The sequence below is a fragment of the Nelumbo nucifera genome, chromosome 4 (genome assembly GCF_055504915.1).
Source record: "Nelumbo nucifera cultivar China Antique chromosome 4, China Antique-T2T, whole genome shotgun sequence".
In the NCBI taxonomy this organism is placed as follows: domain Eukaryota; kingdom Viridiplantae; phylum Streptophyta; class Magnoliopsida; order Proteales; family Nelumbonaceae; genus Nelumbo; species Nelumbo nucifera.
The window spans coordinates 22064149-22086396 of NC_142652.1; the positions used below are offsets into that span (position 1 = coordinate 22064149).

The window sequence follows — 22248 nt, forward strand, 5'->3', positions numbered from 1 at the left end:
TTGAAGCCGCCAAGCTTGCATATAGTCTTTTCAATCTTCGGTGATGTGTGTTATCTTCAAACTCCAAGAGGGAGTTCGTGTCGAAGCAAGGAATTCGCGCACGCATCTAACCTTCGCAGTTTCAACAGCTCCCCTGTGGCACTAGGGAAGAGAATGAGGTGGAGAGGGAAGTGGGGGGAGTCGACTAACTAACTCTCAAGTTGCAAAGGGTATTTTAGAAATTTCTAAAAACATATCAATCACGTGATGTCACATGCGAATGGAATGTAATGAAAAGTTAACAGTAAAGGAGGTTTTAGATAATTGTCAAAAAAACTTAAAGATGCTTTAAAACAATATATAAACAGTAAGAAAAAAATAGGCATTGGTTGCTTTGGATTTGATAATACTTTTGGATAATGGATATGAAAAACTGGGAGATCAGATTAAAAGAAATTCTCTAAAATCAGTAGCTATAATAAAGAACCTAACGGAATAATTAAAAAAGAATTGTAAACTGTTAAACTAACTAAATCAACAAAAATAAATACCTAAAATAAAGGAAGAAAGGTTGAGGTCATCAATAAAACAAGAGGAGGAGAAGAAAAAACTAAGGCCCTGTTTGGAAGGAATACAGTACAATAAAGTCGGTGTGAGGCTGTCATCCGAGGAGAGTGGTTGAAATTAAAAAATTGCACAGAATACAAACAGGTTCCAATTGCCCAAACATTTGCTATAGTTTACAACATTTTTAGGACTGTTATGTCCCTACCATTTGTACTGGGTAACAAGAAGATAAGGAAGAGGGGAATATTTTAGTCAGAAATTGACAACCCGCATGCCTTCAATTTAATTTGTTTGTCATTTTCTTGTTTTGAACATGTATTTGAAGTCAGAAAATAAAAGAGTGATTAAATAAAACTTGCCCACCCAAAAAGAATGGGAGAGACGTATCATTCATAAATGTTGTAAGCAGCCTAAGGCCGAAGCTCTGTGTTAGACTTGTGGGAATTCGGGGCCACATGTGGATCTTTAGGGAACAGTGTCCAACACTCATAGGCCAAACAGCATTTGGCTTTCTTTGGTTGACATATAACATAGAGATACAGTTGGAAGAAACAGTAACGACAAGCTATGGTGTTTGAAAAAAGCAGCTCCGCCCATACATGCATTGAAAATGAAAAGTATTGGAAACTGGCATATGGTGCTTTTATCTGGAAAAATGTCAAAAGAAAGATGAAGTGGTACAGGACAATGGTAGAAATAATGGGTCTTGGCATCCGAAACTTTGGAACTAGAGAAATGATGTTTAACATATTCAAGTTAAAGCTGCGTTTGGTTGCGGTATAATTTTATTTGCACTAGTATAAATGCATGAGAGTGTAAAAGAAAAAAAATTGTAAATTTTAATTTAATTTTGTTTGGGGTTTTACTTTATTCTGCTTTATGTGTCTTAATTGATCATTTCATTTATACTGCAATCAAATAAAATAAACTAAAATTTGAAATAAAAATACATCGGAATTTATACTTAAATCATTTGCACTGTCATGGTTTTGCATCTTTTGCATTACAACCAAACACAGCCTAAGGTTCAATTAAAGTATTAGAATTAGGTAGGGGTGCAATAAAATTGAGTTTCGACATGTCTTGGTCTAGTTTGACTAAAATATTATTATGTTCTATTTGATGAATTTGGTTCAATTAAATGTTGTATAAGTTTAAACTAGGCTTGTAAGCTTTCCGGCCGAATCTTTTATTGGTTGAATTCGAATTCAAATAACTTATTAAAAATTTACCCTAAGATTGAAACTCGAGCCCAGACATATTTGATTGACGCTTAATTCAATTGCACCCTTAGTAATGAAGGAAGATTTGGCCCGATCACGCAATTATGTCACGTGGCAAAAAAACAAGTAGTTCGGCACTTGAAGCAGCATACCTAGGGTGTAAACACCAAAGGGAAGAGACCAGTAGTCCGAACTCCCCTCGAGGAGACCGAACTCCCTTCGAGGAGACCGAACTCCCTTCGAGGAGCCCGAACTCCCTACGAGGAGCCTGAACTCCCTAAAAGGAGCCCGAACTCCCTACAAGGAGCCCGACTTCCCTACTAAGAGCTCAAACTCCCTACGAGGAGCCCGAACTCTCCCTTTGGCCCCGAGCCACACAAAGCAGTGACCCGAACTGGCCCGTCTCATGGCAGTTCAGGACACTCCCCTATCCAAACTCAAGACTTCGCCTCGCAGACCGCTCCAAGCACTTCGCCTCCAGGGCATTGAGCTGGACAAACCATACCATACCTGACACCGAAGGAGTCCGTATCCAAGGGCGGCGCACCTGACTGACTTGGGATCTGACGCTTGACGGTCGCACTTCAACGGCCTGTCACCGCCATCTCCAATTACAGAGACGACTCCGACAAAAAGAGCAGTGACGGTTCTGCCCCAGCAGAGGCGATGACACCCGAAATGGTAGAAGCACGGAAGTAATCATACCTGACCTGACAGAAGTCTAAGAGTGAGTGCGCGAGGTGGTTATAAAAGGCTCTCCACCCCCCAAAGAAGAGGTATGCAAACTTTGCGCTATCTGGTTTTATCTTGCCTTTGAAGGATTCTAACTTGAGCTTCGGAGCCTTTACACCGGGTTCCCCCCGGAGCTTCCTCATCTCCTCCGTTTCAGGTTCCCTGCTACTCAGTTCAGAGGCAAGGTCGTTGACAGCTAAGACCGGCCGGATTGTGCATCATCAATTGTCGTCGTCTGTGGGAAAGCTTCAAAAAGCCTCCCTCCAAACTCTCATAACCTCTTTTCTTCAAAAAACCCAACACTCATGGCTTCTTCCAGAAACGCCGGACGTGGCACGGAGACAAACACCACCGGGGAACAACTTCAAGTCCTCGTGGTGTGCGTTGGACAGTTCGCCATCCCCCTTTCGGTGGATGGGATCCCCAGCTTGAATGCGCCACAAGCAGTGGCGCCCGTAAACCTTCCTGCCACGAGCATCCCCTTTCCTCCCCCTATTGAGAGAACCTTTACTGAACCAACTGCCGTCCCCCTGGCAGCCAGCCAAAACCGGTTGGACGACCTGATGCAGTGTATGCGGGCAATGCAAGCCCAAATGCAACAGTTCCAGCAACACCAGCTTCATCAACACCAAGTACTGCACAACATCTCCCAGTATCACTATCAACAGCAGTTCCCCCAACTGCCGCTGAACCAACCACTACTTCCACCCCGGCACCTTGCTCCGAGGCCGGTTAAGGCCTCCCCGCAGGATGGACGCCCCCACCAAGGAAAGGCCTCCCGGCCCCAGAACCCCCCTAACAGCCAGGCCTCGTCCCCAGGCCGAAGAGAGAGAAAAATCATCCCCGCCTCGCAACTCGCAGGCGGGTCGGGAACCTCGCCCACAAGATCGGCACCTCGGCGCTCCAATCTCGAGTTCCCGCTCAGGGAAAACCGATTTGGCGCCCTGGCAGCAGACTACCAGCATTCCGGACCCATCGAGCTCGGCAACACGGAGGCCAGTAGCGCCAGTACCAGGCCCACTCAACAACGAAGGCACCGGTGAAGTCGCCGAACTGCCACCCGTGTCTTGTCAGAGCTCAGAGGCAAAGAAGAGATGAGCTCGGACGAGGTAGGAGCTGCCCCGATTCTCTCAGTTCCTTCCCCCCTCGCATCAGAACTCCTGGCGGTCCCCTTGCTCAGAGATTTTTGCCCATACTTCCAAGCTCACACCGTCATCGTCCTGACTGACAAACCTCTGAGGCAAGTTTTACTCAAACCCAAGGTTTCCGGTCGACTGACGAAATGGGCCATCGAACTCAGCGAGTACGACCTCCAGTACAAGCCAAGAACTGCTATTAAGGCCCAAGCCTTGGTAGATTTTATCGCCGAGTGCACGTTTAGCCTCGAAGCCCTTGAGCCGGTCGAGCCCGAGATCCCCAGTTCGGGCGAGCTTGGAGCTCCCAAGCCAATAGAGTCTAAACCCCGTGAAGTAGCAGCCAGTGTAGCATCTCTGCTGGTTAGGCCAAACACGAATTGGGATGAGGAGCCCTGGATCCTTCACGTAGATGGCTCCTCGAACCAGCAGGGCAGCGAGGCTGGAATAGTGCTACGCGGCCCGAGCGGAACAAAATTGGAATACGCACTACGCTTTGAGTTCGCAACATCCAACAACGAGGTGGAGTACGAGGCACTGATAGCCGGGCTGAACCTAGCACACAAGGTCAGAGCAAAGCACGTAGTTATCTGTAGTGATTTCCAACTCGTGGTCAACCAAGTTACAAGCGAGTACGAAGCACGCGAGCTCACTATGATTGCGTACTTGGCAAAAGTAAAGGAGGCTCTGCTCAACTTCCAATCACACTTCATCAGGCAAATCCCGAGGTCAGAGAACACTAAGGCCGACGCCCTGTCCCGGCTAGCCAGCACGAGTCACAACGCCATGAGAACTGTGTACGTAGAGGACTTACCTCGGCCCAGCATTCTCGATGGGGCAGAAGAGGTCGCTCCCGTCTTTGAAGCAGAGCCGAGCTGGAACGACCCACTCGCGAGCTTCCTGCTAGATGGAACCCTCCCTACGGACCGCAATGCAACCAAGAGGGTGCTGCGCCAGGTAGCCAAATACGTCATAATAGACGAACGGTTGTACCGACGATCCTACACGCTCCCCTACCTGCGTTGCTTGCGACCTGCCGAAGCCGAGCTCGTACTCTGCGACACTCATGAAGGCTTGTGCGGCGGACACTTGGGGGGCAGAGCCCTCGCTCAAAAAGCACTTCGACAAGGATACTACTGGCCAACGATGAAGGCAGAAGTCGTCGAGCTCGTCAAAAAATGCGACAAGTGTTAGAAGCATGCCAATATCCACCATCAGCCTACTGCCGACCTCAAGTACCTCACCAGTCCATGGCCCTTTGCACAATGGGGCATCGACCTTCTAGGGCCATTCCCGCCAGCAACAGGTGGGAGAAAGTTCCTAGTGGTGGTAGTAGATTACTTCACAAAGTGGATAGAAGCTGAACCTCTAGCAACAGTTACAGCCCGAAACATACAGAACTTCTTTTGGAAGAACATAGTATGTTCCTTTCGGGCTACCTCAGGTACTAATCTCCGACAACGGCAAACAATTCGAGGATATCAAGTTCCAAGAATGGCGCCAAAGTATGGGAATTCGTCAGAACTTCACGTCGGTCGCACACCCGCAGGCAAACGGTCAGACAGAAGTAATGAACAGAGCCATCCTCTGAGGACTGAAAGCACGACTAGACCGAGCTAAAGGGTTGTGGGCGGATGAGCTACCAAGTGTCCTGTGTGCTCACCGAACCACCGAAAAAACCGCACTTCAACGGCCGCCTGCCACCGTCACCTGCCACCGCCATCTCCAGTTACAGAGACGGCTCCGACAAAAAGAGCAGTGACGGTTCTGTCCCAGCAGAGGCGATGACACCCGAACTGGCAGAAGCATGGAAGTAATCATACCCGACCTGACAGAAGTCTAAGAGTGAGTGCGCGAGGTGGTTATAAAAGGCTCTCCACCCCCCCAAAGAAGAGGTATGCAAACTTTGCGCTATCTGGTTTTATCTTGCCTTTGAAAGATTCTAACTTGAGTTTCGGAGCCTTTACACCGGGTTCCCCCCGGAGCTTCCTCATCTCCTCCGTTTCAGATTCCCTGCTACTCAGTTCAGAGGCAAGATCGTTGACAGCTAAGACCGGCCGGATTGCGCATATCACCTATTATTAAGATGCATGCAATTTGGTAGGCTTTAGGTCGAAGAATTGTTAATATATGAATAGCTTTGAAATGTTTAAAAAAATAAAAATCTTTTTGTTCAATTAATTTCATTTCCACTTCCAAACTCTCACACGGATATAAGGTGTTTCTTGTAATCTCGATGAAATATGAGAAAATGTAGGAAACCCAACTTGTTTCAATTGGATTAATGGTTGATCTTGTGCATGCACATCGCGATCTGACGGTGTATTGGGTTGACATACGACAGCCATAAGTTGCACAACTATGCTTCGACTCAGCGAGCAGTATTGTTTGCCTGCTTCTCAGTAAACATCACAACTCAGAATGCTTGTTTGTGACTTTGTGGGACAGCAAAAACAAAAAAAAAAAAAAGAAAGAGGCTCAACTCATTACTCATGAATGAAGATACCGGATTGGACTGGAGTGGACTGGGCTGGGCAGCCCGTCAATTGGCACTTGGCAGGCCAGGCCGCCTATCCATATTCCATACTGTTATTGGTTTAAATCCAACTTTCTCACGTGAAGTGACCGTTGGCCTTGGTGTCAATAGATTATTGGACCGGGTTCAGCAATGAACGTGGCAGAAAATCTAACGTGCGCCGCTGGAGTCCACCACTGCGGTTTTGTCATTCATTACTCATTACCCCCTCATTACTGGCTAATCACCGTGGTAATGAGTAGAGCGACCGTCACGTTTGCGTCATCTTCACGATTTCTTATTTATTTTGAAAAAAGAAGAAAATAAATATATAAAGGAAAAGCCACCATCAAAGTCAAAAGGCTGTTAAGCAGTAAAAACAACAGATCGTATAACGGTGGGAAATTCAATTATTCATTGGGTAGTGCTTTCGTTTCGTTACTCTATTACTATTAGGTCTGACTTCTTTGTTCATCATGATTCGTGATCGACTTTGGGTGGCCAAGCCCAAGCAGAAGCACATTAATCAACTGGGATCGAGATGTTCAAAGTAACAAATGTGCGAACTCAGAAGTGGTGGTCCCACTGAATCGCGACTCTATTATTTACCCTTCCCTCGTCACTAATTGACGTCACTGTCATGCAGATGCAGAGCTGGCCAATTGCCACCGGTACAGCCAAGCAAGTCCATATCTATTTTCCACGTGGAAGTCAGAGAGTTGAAGGATCATTCGATTAGAACAGTTAATTTTGTTTTTTTCAAAAAAAATAAAAGAGAAAATATCAAAATAGATTGGTCTTTGCAATTTTCCTTCTTTTTTTTTTCGCTGAAAGGACCTTTTGCAATTTTCAAATGAATAAATAAAACAAGGAAACTGATTAACCGGCCCAGCTCAAGTCTGCCCAACTCTTTCGTCATGATGAGGGGAGGGAAATATCAAATATGATAGAAGAACATCTCGCCCATCCCACCGAAACTTTTTCCCGGGTTTTTACCGTCGACTGATACGAACTCTACGGCGAACTTCTTCAACTATCAAGGAGACATCAATTGCCGGCGGCAAGATAAATTTCGGTTTTTCGGCGGTACTGAGGTTTTTGGGTTGAAACCAAGTTCCTGACTGTAACGGAATTTCTGTTTCGGTTCAAGTATCGGGCCACGACTCTTTTATGCGGTTGTATTTTATGTGAAGAAGTTTTACAAGAAGCAAATTTTCTGAAAGCGAGGAGTATTTTATAGATCCGATGCAAATCATAACATCTCCGAGCTAATCTCCTCGGTCTTTTCCCTTCCTGTCTTTGGAGAAAAAAACGGAAACCTGTTCTCCATCGAAGATCAAGTCGGTCCTTTTCAATCAGAGCGAAACACGGTTTTCGTCACGGAAATCAACTGTAAAGCATCTCCGAAGCGGAAGATACAGGACACACCTTGTTTGTTCGACCGGATACCTCTTGTTGGTATCTGAGTAACGACGCGATCTCCCCGGAGAGAAAAGCTCGGTCCGGTGTGCACTTCCTTGAAATCGCCGGAGAAGTGGACGGGAAGCGGTCTCCTGGAGGAGGAGGAGGAGAACATAACAGATGTGAAGATATCGTTTCTCCGGCAGCATACGTCGGAATAGAAAGTTTACAGGTCAGTGCAGGAGATTATCAGATTAGCCATTAAGAATATATGATAAACATTCGTAGAGTAAAGCCAGTAAATGCTGGCAAACAGACAATCTGCTTATTTATTTTCTGTTGTGATATTTAATGCTAAAACCTGCCGCTTTGTTAGGACCTTCTGAACTTTAGATGAGCTGCTCGCCTGCTCCTAAAGTAAATACTATAGAGTTATTTGACTTTGTAGTGTATAGGGTTAGGTTCCTCCTCCTCCTCTCTGTCTCTCTCGAACCGACAATATAATTTGACTATTTTCTACTCCTCGCCGGCTGGTTTATAATTTTCTGTTTGTCCGTTGTCTTGAATTAATTTGAGAGGGGATCTCTCTTTTTGCTGCAGAATGGAACTAAGGTTGTCGCTGTGCTCTTTTATTTTATTTTTGAAATAGGTTTTGGTTTTTCTTTGAGCTAAGGTTGTTCCAGTGTTCTGTTGGCGTGAATCGAGTCCGCTTGATCTGAGAAGTTGAGTTTGTTGTCTTCTGTCTGTCTAATTTGTTCTATGTCTCCATACGATTACTTTTTCTTCTGCAGATAAGGTAATGGTTGTCTCTTTTGAAGCAATCAAGAAAAGGACTGATTTTTGGACCGATCAAAATTCAAAAGGTACCTCCTTTTTCCTTTTATTTATCTTTTCTCTTTCCATTTTTTTTTTTGGTAAAAAAAGCCAATAGATTCTTTCGATTCATTCTTTTGTTCTTTCTGAGGCTTGTGAGGATTTTTTGGGATCTAATTTAGATCTCTCAGCCTCGGCCGTTTTGGATTTTTTTTTTCTGGTTTTCTCCGGGAATTTTGAGAGAAGCCATTTTCGATATTCCTTCACGTGTGGGTAGAAACCTGGAACCCTAGTTTTTGAATGGGTTTAGATCTAACTGAAGGTAACTGACAAGAGGAAAGAATAAAGGGCCAAGAAAAATAGCTATAACAGAGGAGCCTGTTTGATTCTGAATCAGAAGTTGCGTTAATGTTCATTGAAGATTCCCAAACCTTTTAAAAAGTACGCACTTGCGTGTATTTATTTATGCTTTTTTTCCCCTTAAATAATTCCTGCAACTTCAATGCTTCTATAAAATCAGAGGGGGGTTGTACATGGATTAGAAACAAGTTTATGAGTTTTAATACTTTTAATGGCTTCTAGCCTTTTCCCTAAACCCCTACTAAAGCTGAAATGAAGGAAAGAACTGTGTATTTTTAGTTCGTTTTCTCTTCTTTTAATGGATTCCCTTTTGCTCAAGGGACTGGTTCCTGTTAGGTGTGTTAGGAAAACACATCACGTTCTTTGGTCTTTCTACCTGGCGGTCTCCCAATTTCCGTGCTTTACTTTGTTGGAGTTTAATATGGTCTCTTTTCCGCTTCTTGCTGCTTTCTTGGTTGTATCAAAGTACTGCTTTACTTTTTCCTTGGCTTTTTCTTGGTAGTAAGATAAAATACGATGTTTATTTTGGTAAGAGTGCAAATGCTGAATGTAAGCCAATTTGCACTCTGGTTCAGTTTTGCAGATGTTTTGGTAAAAATACATTTTTGTACTGCAAATGAAAGCAAGTTTGTTTTTTATTCTGGATGCTTTTTGCTATGACAAATTTGAGGACAATGGAAAAAAGAAGCACAATTAACATCCATATCATACAAGAATTTCCATTGCTGGTGGCTCATCAATATGGACAATTTTACTTCCATCAAATTTTAAAATTAACTGGAGCAAGTTAACAGTTTGTAGTTGTACCTTTATTATCCATGGTTTAGTCAAAATGTTTCCTAGTCTCTTTCTGAAATGATATTAATTTCTGAGAACAATAATAATAAATATTGTTGTTTTTATCCAATTTAAGCTGTTCTTGAGTCTGTATTTAGTTCCTGCGTATGAATTTCACATATGTTTAGTTTCCTTGAATGCATGTTGCTTCTTCTGTTGGCCTTTTAATGCAGTAGGCTGTTCTTCTTATGAAACTCCATAAGTATGTAACTATTATTTAGCTCATTTTAATTACTTGTGGTCAATTCAACAAAAGCGTTGATTCATAAGAACCTGAAGAAAAATGTTTGTCTTATCTAATCATTTACTTACTCTTGATGTTAAAAGTTCTTCAAGTTGTCGAATTCAGAATTGGTTATTGATCTAACTGATTGCCTTTCCTAACAGGTGGGATGATCAAGTCAATATTATTTGCTGCAATGGATGACTGCTCAAAATGCTGAGAGAAATAGTTATTTTTTGATTTATTTTCTTCCCCAACTTATGTAAGCATGAAACTTGGTAATCTTCTGATCTTGCCTCCATGAATTTTGCAGAACACTCTAGCTTAATGATTACATTTTCTTTCTTTTCTAAGTTTATATTTTAGTCAGAGAAACTTTTTCAAACTTAAAACTGCAGTATGCAATTGTGATTGGCTCATATATGCTCTTGCCTTGTGTGAAATGATGCTTGTCCCTTTGTGATTTGTATAGTGTTACTGCAAGTGCACAAAGCAGTTTTCTACTTTAAAATTTGTTGCATTGCCTTACTGAGAAATTAAGTGTAACTGCAGATAGTGAATCCCTGTTTTGCCATCCAAGTCCAGCTCCTAAGACTGATACCCAATCTTTTGATGATGCTCTGGAGACTGGGCAATGGAAAAAAGACAACAAGAACATGAAAGACAAGCACAAAATTTCATATGACTTGAGAAGCCAAAGTTGTGAAATGGATAAGGATTCATTACCAGTGGAGAAACAAACTGGAGAGAATGTAAGGAATGTAAAAGGGTTACACGATTTTGTGAGCATGGATGATTTAATAAATGGCAGAGAAGGAAAGATTGGAGATCACATCCCAACATATGTCCTTCCTTCTGGAGAAATCAAATTGTCAGAGAAAGTGACAAAGTTTTATACTGATAAGAGTGTTATGGAGTGTGAAGTGCCAGAGCTGATTGTTTGCTTCAAAGAGGGTCCTTATCATGTCGTCAAGGACATCTGTGTTGATGAAGGAGTACCTTCTCAGGACAAGATTTTGACCGAAAATGGTCAGGTGGACTGCAAGCCCTGCTCCATGCATTCTGACTTGGATGTAAATAGTGATTTGACTAAACAAATGGTGGGCTCAGTAACACTTGATTCAGACGTGATGAAATCTTTGGTTCAAAGTGATTGCGAAAAAAATACTGATAGCCAATGCAATTCCAAGGATTTGTTTCAGAAAGATGAGAAAAATGCAGATGTAGAAGATGAGATTGCACATGCACACATCTTGGATAAAAAGGTTATGTCTGAAAACATGCTTTCGGTGGGAAAGTTGAAAACAGAGAAATCCTGCCCTGAGTTAACCAATTTTGACAGCAATGGAGAGCAACAAGCCCACAACCAGGTATTACCATTGGCCTTGTTTACTTTTTATCTGCATCATTTACAGATGTGGCATATTTCTCAATCTGGACTTGATCCTTTTTTTGTGGTGGGGGGGAGGGAAAATCTTCTGATAGGATCAAAATCAGGTCTGAGTTTGGATTTACTGGATCAAACCATTATTTGATGTATGAAGCTCTGCACTGTATTTCTCTCTTACATTCTATCTAGACATATTCCTGGGCTTGGTTGAACTACCAGATCCTGTACCTAGAAGTTGCTGGCTTACTTCCTGGCATTATGTTATGGAAATAAGTTCTTTTTCTTCTTGCTTCATTCTTTTTTTTTTTTTTGGGGGGGGGGAGGAGGGATGTCAGTCTCCGGTAGTTCAAATCTTCTGAGAGGATCAAAATCAGGTCTGAGTTTGGATTTACTGGACCAAATCATTATTTGATGTATGAAGCTCTGCACTGTATTTTCTCTCTTACATTCTATCTAGACATATTCCTGGGCTGGATTGAACTACCAGATCCTGTACCTAGAAGTTGCTGGCTTACTTCCTGGCATTATGTTATGGAAATAAGTTCTTTTTCTTCTTGCTTCATTCTTTTTTTTTTTTGTTTTATGTCTGCATAAGCATATGAGAGAGAGCATCTTTAGTTTTCTAGAATGAAATAGATTTTGATGATTTTTTTATCACAGGATATGAGCAGAGAAGGTACCTTAGCAAACTCTGCAGTGCCATCCCCTGCAGCTGAATCTGATAGCAGCAACCCAGACAACAAGGTCCCTTTAAATAGTAAGGTGGAGAACAGAAGCATCACCTTTGATTCCAACCCTTCAACATCAGCAACCAGTGGTAGAGTTGAAAGCAAACAAAAAGCAGACTCTCCACAACCTCTTCATACTCTACTAAACACATCCAGGCTCGAGGATGGACCAGTGGAAAGCCTAACAGCTTCAAGTAGAAGTTTTTTCATTCAACATGGTCATGGAGAGTCGAGTTTCTCTGCAGTAGGTCCTATGTCAGGCTCAATAACATACTCAGGACCCATACCATATTCTGGTAGCATCTCTCTTCGGTCAGATAGCAGTACAACCAGCAATCGCTCTTTCGCATTTCCCATGTAAGTTACCATCTATATTACCTATCTATCCATCTATTTTTGAGGGCCTATAAGTGATGGTCTGACTTGGTTTATGACATCTGCAGATTGCATTCAGAATGGAACAGTAGTCCAGTGAAAATGGCTAAGGCAGATCAGAGACACTTCCGGAAGCATCGCCGTTGGAAGATGAATTTTCTCTGCTGTAGTTTCTGATTGCTTCTCTTTGTCCACAATGTTTAGGCTCAGCTATACATCATCAAAATACTGCATTTCCATGTGGTATATCATATTCATATCCTTTGCTCTTGCTTGGTATGTATTGTGTAGTTGGTCCAAAGTGGTGTGCTTTTGGTTACAGTTTGAAGCATGAAGGTGGAGATGCAAGCAATTTATTAATGTTGTTATGTCATCAGCATCTATACCATAAATCCTTTATCTAGAAATTATCAATTAGAACATCATTACAAAATATAATCAACGCATTAAAGGCTGCAATGACATTCTTGAACGACGGAATTAGTGATAGCAGGTAACAATGTGGGAGTTGATACAGAAACAACAAAATGGCAGCGGTTATGCATTACATCTTAGTCCCCCAGTCCTCCCCAACTTTATCTTTATGATCAAAGTGAGAGTGTTTTCAGTTAGAAATGAAATTCCTGTTGTTTTCTTATTGTTACCTATTTTTCTCAACATAATATAGGTTGAAATTTATCCTTTTTTTGGGTAGAGAAAAAATAATTCATTAGAGAAATAGAAACACATACAGCCACCAAAGACAAACAACTATAACAAGGAAGCAAATGAAAACAACGACCTACAAGCAGCACAAAAGAAAACTGAAGAAAAAAAAAACTACTGAAACAGATTGTAGAGCTACTAGAGTTAACACTAAGCAAGTTTTGTTGATCATCAGAGAGAGAAAAACAAGAAAGAAAACCAAACCGAAACACTATTAAATATGGTATCCGAGCTAACAAGGCCTTGTTGAGCCACCCTATGAGCTACATTGTTGGCATCCCTGCAACACAGGTTAAGGAAATTTCCAGATCTCGACTGAGCAAGAAGATCTTAAATTACAGCCCAAACGTTTTTTTTTTTTTTCATTTTTAAAAGATATTTTTGATCTTGCTTTAGAGTAGGATGTTTATTTTTTTGTATGTAAACAGGAAGTTGAACTCCCTGGAACATGCTCTTGCCAGGTGAGGCTTGCAGGATCAGGACTTTTTGTTTTCAACTGCCCTGATTGGTTAGTTTTGTTAGCTAGCTCGGAGCTTCTCCTGATTGTGGACATTTTCTTTGGTATTCCTTTTCTCAGTATTAATGAATTATCCTTTTCTGATAAAAAAAGAAGACAAAGATGCGTTTGTAGAACGATTTTCACCAAATCATTTCCTTTTTTTCAAATTGTTAATTTGTCATTTGGAATACTATAAACGTAGAGAATTAAGACTGAGCAGTTCAATATCTTTGAGGCAAAAAAAAAAAAAAGATTTCTTTCGCGCATCCAACAACTTTCTTCAAAATACAGAGGATCAACTGCTTACAATCACTGTCGATTTACACAAGAGGGTGACTTTGGCTTCAGGCTAACTTAATTGCTTCCAGAATTGCTATTGCCTCAGAGTGAGCAGGGGAGCGAGACGGAAGTAACAGCTGAAATATTCCAGTCGGAAAAAATCCACGTCCATGTTACAGTGATGTTTATGCTCTGTATCATCAGAAAACTTGAATCCAGCCTTTTAATTACGTTGTTTGAACATGAGACAAGGAGCGTCAAGAAAATAATGAGTGAGATGAAATTATTCGAATTTGGCTGGGTGAACAAGTGAGCAAAAGTAGGATAGTTCTTTGGAATCAACTTTCATCAAGAGAAGTGGTCGTTTAAGTATTTTCAGTTTAGTTATGGTGTAATCGTTTCGGTTTTCTGGCAAGGGTATACTTGGTACACCTGTTTTTGTTTTCAAAAGCAAAACCAATCATGTGACCCCCTAAATCGGCCAAATTCATGACACAGAAGAGCTGTCATGTTCCGGGTCTAAGGGTGGGGTTGGCCGATTGATATCTACTCATTGTGCTGTGTTGCTTTGCTTGATACCTTGATGACTAGTTAAACTGAAAATAACAGTGATAAATCTGAGGTGGCTAACCAGAGCAAATAGATTTTCCATGTCGCTGAAGTGTCTTCTGGTTTCATGTCGCTCATGTCTTTCTGGCATCATAGATTTTCCATAAATAAAATGCATAACATATTTGTATTTGTAAATGTTGTGCATGGTGCGAGTTTAAGCTAAGATGTTTTAAATAATTAAATATAGTTTCTGGTGTATATTATATTATAAGTATGTAATATACATCCGCATCTTATTCTACTGATACACAAGACAATATACATATCATGCAATGGGTTGGATTGTGCAGGGCTCAGGTTGGGTTTGGGCTACCCGAGGCCTCAGCCCAAGCCCAACCCAGCGCAAAGCCCGAAAACTCAAAGCTTAACCAAAGTACAAAAGTTTGGGTTGGGCCTGAACAAGTTGCAGCCCTATATGATGGTAAACAGAAAATTTTATTAAAAATAGATATATCCCCAATTAATATGAAAATAACCAAGACAGCGTGAAAATGAACAATCTCAACTTCCTAGAGCTGCTGTTTCAAACTTCTTTCACATCTACAGATCCAAACACCAAAATCTTGCTAACAGCAAATACCCCTTACGATCCGAAGACACCTTTTAAGTATTAACCATAAAAACCTCGACCTTAATACCAAATTTTCAGATGAACCAAACTTCTCCCCACCCTTTCCTCTTTAGACAACTCCTTTGCCACTTCCATTAAACTTCCCCCTCTCTTCCCTCCCCCCCTTTTGTCATACCAAATTCATCGACACCTTTTTTTTCTTATCAACTACCCCATCAATTCAACTTTATTTCCAATTCTACAAATTTCATGAGTTGGAACAAAATCCATGTGTCTTCATCCCTTAAAATCAAACCATCAAGAGCTTGCATTGCAAAGCTGATGCATAATCTGGTCGCTCCTAGCTGGATGGCAGGTTGGACATTAGTTTGCTTAAGTGGCCGGTCAAATTGCAAGAGAAAACAATTAGAGGACCCAGGGATGACTTACCCAATGTGGGCACTCTAATGCTTAAGTTAGCAAAGAATGTAGTGCGAATTGAAGAGCTTTGTAAGCAAGAGAGCTAAAGAGCTAATATTGCACATACCTTGTAAAGTTGGAGGTGATACCCTTGTATAGGCGAGCTGCAGTAGGCCTCACAGAACACATCCGAGATCCCGGCCCACGTTACCTGGAGTCCGTTTTGCACCCGGAGATGGACTTTGCATAAACCGATAATTCTTATCAAGTCCGTCCAATTCGGACAGGATAAGGATAAGGCTCACGAACGTGCGACGTGATCCCAAAAGGTCGAAGACAACTGGCTAGATCCTAGAAGTGGGCTCCATGGAAACTCATCTGGTTAGGTCACCACAACCTGCTCGGACCTCGGTCTTGGCCGAGGTACCCGAGCTGACCTGGCCTGCTGAGGTGGCCAAAATGCTGAATTGTCTAGTCATTAGGCTGTTCCACGTGACCACATGCTAACAGGTCAGGCCAAATTACCCCTCATCACAAGCATCAACACAAAACTCAGATAGATTGATGAGAATGATAAATTCTTTAGTTGTATCCAAACAGCCCAGCAAATAATTGACAGAATTATATACGATGTACTCAAGACAAAATTAATTCTGCATTAAAGGATATGACCATGATTTTTGAAACTAAGAACAAAATAACTGCCATAAAAAGGAAGTGGCCACGCCACACAAAAGAGAACATGATGGACTAATTTCTTAGGCATTACGCACAATGCACAGCCCCTATTAGTTAAAATGATTCACAGTGAGCATTTTTTTGTCAAGAAAAGCACACACGAGGACATTTTTGGATCGAAAACAGAAGATTCCACAAAACTTCTAGCAAAGGATATGTAAAAAGACCAGAACTTGGGTTTTCTCCTCACAAGTCACACCATATTATATCCCTAAAACCCTAGTAGATCGGGGCATTTTTGGAGCAAAAGTGCATCCAGTGACTTCTCTACTCAGTAACAGCCCACATGAAGAAGGGGTCGAAGCGACCTTGCTGCCTTAAACCGTGAAAAAATCAGAATGTTCCTACCAGCTTGAGTAGACACTATAAAGCCTTGAACAGTTAACACAAGGAACTGAACTTACTGAAAGCCTCTTCTGATCCAGCAGCTGTTGTAAAACCAGAATCCAGTAGCAGCAGAAACATTTGTAGTAGCACAGTAGCACTTGGAGTCTGTCAAGGGAAACAGGGGGATAACCCATTCTCCTTCATTCAGCTAATACTTGTGTAAACAGGCTTGATTGAACTGTTACAGCATTTCTTCAAGATCAACAGATCGGGGAATGCTGCTCCTGGTGGGAAGACAAAAGGGACGTCCCATTGTTATTATTATTATGGATTAGCTGAGCAGGTAATTAAGCTTCTTGGCTTAGTATTCCACATGGAAACCTGTAATATTTTTATTATTTTTTATAAACCATTAAGGCAAAATTCATTCGTCCATGCTCCGAATACAAAATAAGATCAAACAATGAGCAATAAGACCCCAAGTAAAAACACCGGGTACAAGTACAAATATGTATAAGGTGCAAAATCTTATATTTTGTGGAGTTCACATCTCCACTCCACAACGCCCCACAAAACATTCCCGCCGTGCATTGAGAGCATCTCCCGATGACGGCATCGGTTCTGGTACATCATCGGTTTCTGTATTTGTGGGGCCGAGATGTGGTCTCTATTTGGTACGTATATTTGTATTGTACATATTTGTCTTTGAACTCTTTCAAAACTGCTGAGAAAATGAAGTTGAGCACTGCTAGTAGACCACTCATGAAGCCCCTCCAAGCATTGCAAGAAGTTCAGAATTGCCCAAACGGAAAATAAACTTCTCCAACAGAGGACCAAAACCAGCAAGCGAGACTCCCTGTATCAACAATACAGACCCAAACGTCATAGGTTTGGCATGGGACACTGAAAGAATTCCCTGATACATCTCATAGCCCATAGACCTGGCCATGGGCCTGTGGTACTTAATGCCCACCCTTTTTTCAGATTTTGAGAGGGGAAAGTTGGTCAATGGGATTTCGGTTTCCATTAACAAAGATACAAATATTCTTTTTTTTCAGATTTATATAGGGTTTATGGAAAGTTTATTTTACTTGGGTATCACTATCATTATCATTAGTGATACCCATCTCTCAGGTGCGGTAACTTTTCCACCTAGGGGGAAGTTGCCAACACTTGGTGATGAGGGGTAATTTGGCCCAACCAATCAACACCCAGACACGTGGAAGCGACCTGCTAATTGGATGATGACTCAGCATTCCTTACCACCTCAATGAGCCAGGTTAGCTTGGGTACCTTGAGCACCTCAGCTAAGACCGTGATCCGAGCAATTCGTGATGCCCGACCTGTCGAGGTGACATGTAGCCAACTTCTAGAAGCTAGTCAGCTGTCTCTGAGCTTTTCGAGATCATGCTGCATATCTGTAAGTCTTATCTTTATCCTGTCTGGATCAAATGTATTCAATAAGAGCATCCAGATTGCACACCATCATTTGGATTGGACAAAATTTCCCCTTTAATAATAGTTTTTTATGATTAAAAGAGTCATTTGTCTTATTTATTTGAGAAATTAAAAAACATTGATAAATGCATTACCTAAATAAATATTTTCTAGGAATCAGTTACCCGGTTAAAAGCATTTAACCGAATAAGTAACTTCCCCAAAAGAAGAATTTTTTTTGTTTCCCGTTAGATTTATTAATTTTTCTTTTTTTTTTTCACTCTTTTCTAAGTTTCAATTAATGAATTTTTGGAGGCATAATACCCAAATTTGCCGTTTAACTTAATCCACACATACGAGATGTGGAGACATGTGACATGTAATATGATCGAGAATCAGATTCGAAGTGCACGATGTCTCACACCAAAATGAGTGCAAGAAATCCGGATTTGAAAAGTAAATGGGGACTTAGACTTTTAAATTAAACAATTTGAAAAATCAAATGGAGGGACACTTTTAATGGAATAAAAGATCTTAGCGAATGTTGGAATGAGGTCGATGCAGTGATGATAGAAAAAGCTTGGGACCGGGGGGAACACGACCTATAATGTATTTAGGACCTATAAATATGTTTTCGGTCTTGAGCATTGATGAGGGGTGATTTGACCGGATCTAGTAAGTGAAGGACATGTGAACATGACTTGTCAGTAAGACACTTCAGCAAGAAGAGCCTTGTCAACAGCTCAGGAGCTCGGGTGTTCGGGCACCTCGGTACAGAAGCCACTTCGGCCCTTAAGTATCGAAATGACACGTAATCGACTCTAGAAGCTTTTCAGTGGACTACGAACCTCCCGGGATCACGCCATAAGGGCTGAGGATCCCGGAAGGTAACGATAAATATCATTGACTGATACGTTACTCTTCTTCTAAAACAGAACGGATCCCAACTACAAGGGCCGAGGATCCCGGAACCGTTTCGTGAGACCCACGGTAGATCAACTATATAAGGGCTTCAACTCCCAAGACCTAGGTACGCGTGATTAAGTGCATTCTAGCTCTTCTATTTCTTAAACTCTTAGATCACATCACAATTACTAACCTAAGCATCGGAGCGACCTCGCCGGATTAGCCACCCCGGGTTCTCTGATCCTCCTTTTCTTTGTAGTTCGAGTGACCTACTTGGCAACAGTTGTCCGAGCTGCCCTACAATTAGGAGCATCCAGATCGCGCACCATCAATTGGCGTCGTTTGTCTATAAGGACGTATCGAGCTGATTGACGCTCCACCCTCCGAGCTACATTGCATTCCACTGGTAGGGTCCCGTGGAGCAGATAATCGGTGAGCGGGTCAATCCAGCTTGGTTCTGCTTTCAACACGGGAGGGACCTCTTCTGCCCCCCTGAGAATGTTGGGCCGAGGAAGGTCTTTTATGTACACAGTTCGCATGGTGTTGTCGCTGGTACTTGCTAATCGTGATAGGGATTGGCTTCAATGTTCTCGGACCTCGGTATCTACCTGATGAAGCAAGAGCGAAGACCTGGTAGGATTTCTCTGACTTTGGCTAAGTAGGCTGCCATAGTTGTATCGCGAGCTTCGTAATCACCGCTGACCTGGTTTACTACTAGCTATGAGTTGCTGCACACTACAAGGTGTTTAACATCCATCTCCTTCGCTAAGTTGAGCCGTCAGTTAGTGCTTCGTACTCCAGCTTCACCTTGCTCGGGCCATACAATATTAGTCCAACACCGCTTCCTCGTAGGTTAGACGAACCATCTACGTGGAAGATCCAGGGCTCCTTGTCCCAAGTTGATCCGACCCCGACCGAGACCGGTGCCACACTGATTGACGCCTCCGACGTGTTAGCGGGCTCAATCAGATCTGGAGCCAGCATGCTAAATGTACACTACAACGAAATCTGCCAAGACTTGGGCTTTGATCGCTGGACGTGGCTCAAACTAGATGTCGTCCTCGCTCAAATCGATAGACCACTTCGTCAAACTTCTTTACACCTCAGGCTTAAACAGAATATAACTCAGAGATCTATTGGTGAGGACGAAAATGGTGTGGGCTTGGAAGTACGGGCGTAGTTTCCGATCTGCTACTACTAGCACGTATGCCAGTTTCTCGATGTCAGGATACCTGGTCTCCGCATCCTACAAAACTTTACGTACGTAATAGACTAGTCGTTGGACCCGGTCCACTTCTTTGATCAGTACCGAGCTGACCGCCTCGTCACTCGCTGAGAGGTACAACTTCAATTTATCTCCTTCCTCAGGTTGGGTTAAAACTGGGGCGGTACTTAGGTACTTTTTTAGCTCATCAAACGCAAGTGGTACTTAGGTACAACTTCGAAGTCATCATTCTTTTTATCGCCTTAAAGAAGGGTAGGCACCAATCCACCGATTTAGACATAAACCGGTTTAGGGCAGCTACCCGGCCAGTTAGCCGTTGGACTTTCTTTATTTTTTGGGGTGGTCGCAGATCTAAAATGGATTTAATTTTATCCGGATTGGCTTTGATGCCACGCCGGTTTACTATGTATCCGAGAAACTTGCCTGACGTGATCCCGAAGACACACTTGTTCGGATTTAGCTTCATATTATACTACCTTAAAATTTGAAAAACAATATTTAAATCATCCATTAAAGAATTAGAGAACTGGGTCTTCATGACCATGTCATCAATGTAACATTCCATTTTATTGCCAATCAAAGGCTTAAAGATTTTATTTACAAGTCACTAGAAAGTTGCCCCAGCGTTTCTCAAACCAAAGGGCATGACTTTATAACAGTATCGCCCAAGCTCAGTTACAAAAGCAATTTTGTCCTGGTTAGCTATGTCCATCCTAATTTCGTTGTAGCCAGAGTAGGCGTCCATGAAACTCAGCAACTCATGCCCCGAGGTCACATCTACTAGGCGATCTATTCTGGGCAGGGGGAAGCAGTCCTTTGGGCAGGTACTATTCAGGTCAGTGTAGTCGATACACATGCGCCAATTGTCGTTGGTCTTTTTCACCAGCACAGGGTTGGCGACCGAGCTCGGGTAATGGACCTCCCTGACGAAGTCTGTAGCGAGGAGCTTTCTGACCTCCTCATCGACTACCCTCCACCGCTCCGAGGACGATGTTGTGTTTTCTTTGTCTAACCGGCCTAACTAAAGGGTCCATATTTAATTTGTGAGTTATTACTATGGGGTTGATTCCGGGCATTTCTGCCGCGGACCAAGAACAAACATCTAAGTTATTGAGTAAGAAACTTACTAGTTGTGTCCAGAGTGGTTCACTTATTAGGGCACCGATCTGGAGAGTCTTTGTCGGCTCGGTCTCAGAAACCAGTATGTGGCCTGTCCCCTCCATCGGGGCAGCTCGCTCTTCGGTGTAGTCCGCTGGTTTCTCTAGTTTGACGTCTTCCGCTAGCTTTGCTTTTCCCTTCAGGGCAACCACGTAGCACTTACGGGACTCGAGCTGATCGCCTCATATAACCCTTACTCCATAATCTGTTGGAAACTTCATCACCAGATAGTAGGTTGATACTATTGCACGTAAGGCGTGCATGATGGGCCAACCTATTATCGTGTTGTAGGGGGACGGAGTCACGACCACCAGGAAGGTATACTCAAACCGTAAGATGTTCGGCAACGTGCCCACCTCCACTAGTACTGTGATCCTACCGAGAGGTCAGACTTCTTATTTGTTGTACCCTACTAGGGGGGTATCCGCCGGCTTCAAATCGCTTTGTTGCATTTGTAACTTTTCGAAGGTCCCTTTAAAGAGGATGTCAATCAAACTGCCTGAGTCCACTAAGATCTGCTTCACTTCGAAATCGTTGATGATGAGTTTCACGACAAGGGCATCGTCATGAGGGTATTGAACCCCACGAGCATCGTCCTCGGTGAAGTAGATGGGTTCTTCTATCCGAGGTCGCTTTGGTGGGTTCTTTGCCTCATGCTCTAGTTCTCGCATCGAAGTCTTCCTTACTGCTGTTGTGCACCCCGCTACAATGGATCCACTAGTGATCATGTTGATCACTCTACGGATTGCTCTCTTTTGGTAGCTGTCAAGGTGGCTGCTTGTTCTGTTTGCTAGTCTCTAGGACATCTTTCCTCTGATCTCCCTGCCGGTCACCATGCCTTTTCTCCTCGCGTAGAATATAGTTCTTCAGATATCCGCAGCGGATGAGTTCCTCGATCTCGTTGTGGAGGTTCATGTAATTCTCCGTGCTATTAAAATGTATCCTGATGAAAGTGATAGTAAACATTCGGGTTCCTGGTCGTTGGGTCCCCCCGTGTCTGTTTGTCCAACCTAACGTCGAGGTCTTGAATGGCAGGCCTCTAGTGAGTTGGAAATGGCCACCCCGTAGTGTTACCAACTATGAAGTAGCGTCTCTTCCAGGCCGGGACTTTGTTCA

At 42.7% G+C, this 22248-nt stretch overlaps 1 protein-coding gene across 5 annotated transcripts; it reads left to right on the plus strand.

The window, feature by feature from the left end:
* Positions 1-7031: 7031 nt before the first annotated feature.
* LOC104597869 (uncharacterized) lies at positions 7032-12668 on the plus strand. 5 transcript variants are annotated; one of them, XM_010259623.3, is made up of 6 exons: positions 7032-7782; positions 8342-8413; positions 9948-10061; positions 10336-11153; positions 11834-12258; positions 12345-12668. In XM_010259623.3, exons 3-6 carry the CDS (start codon positions 10052-10054, stop codon positions 12451-12453), a joined length of 1362 nt encoding a protein of 453 aa, XP_010257925.1. In that variant the 5' UTR covers positions 7032-7782; positions 8342-8413; positions 9948-10051; the 3' UTR covers positions 12454-12668. The 5 variants fall into 5 exon arrangements, with proteins under 5 accessions (XP_010257925.1, XP_010257928.1, XP_010257927.1 ...); XM_010259626.3 differs by having other exon boundaries at positions 9948-10045; XM_010259624.3 differs by lacking the exon at positions 7032-7782 and adding an exon at positions 7846-8162.
* Positions 12669-22248: the final 9580 nt, after the last annotated feature.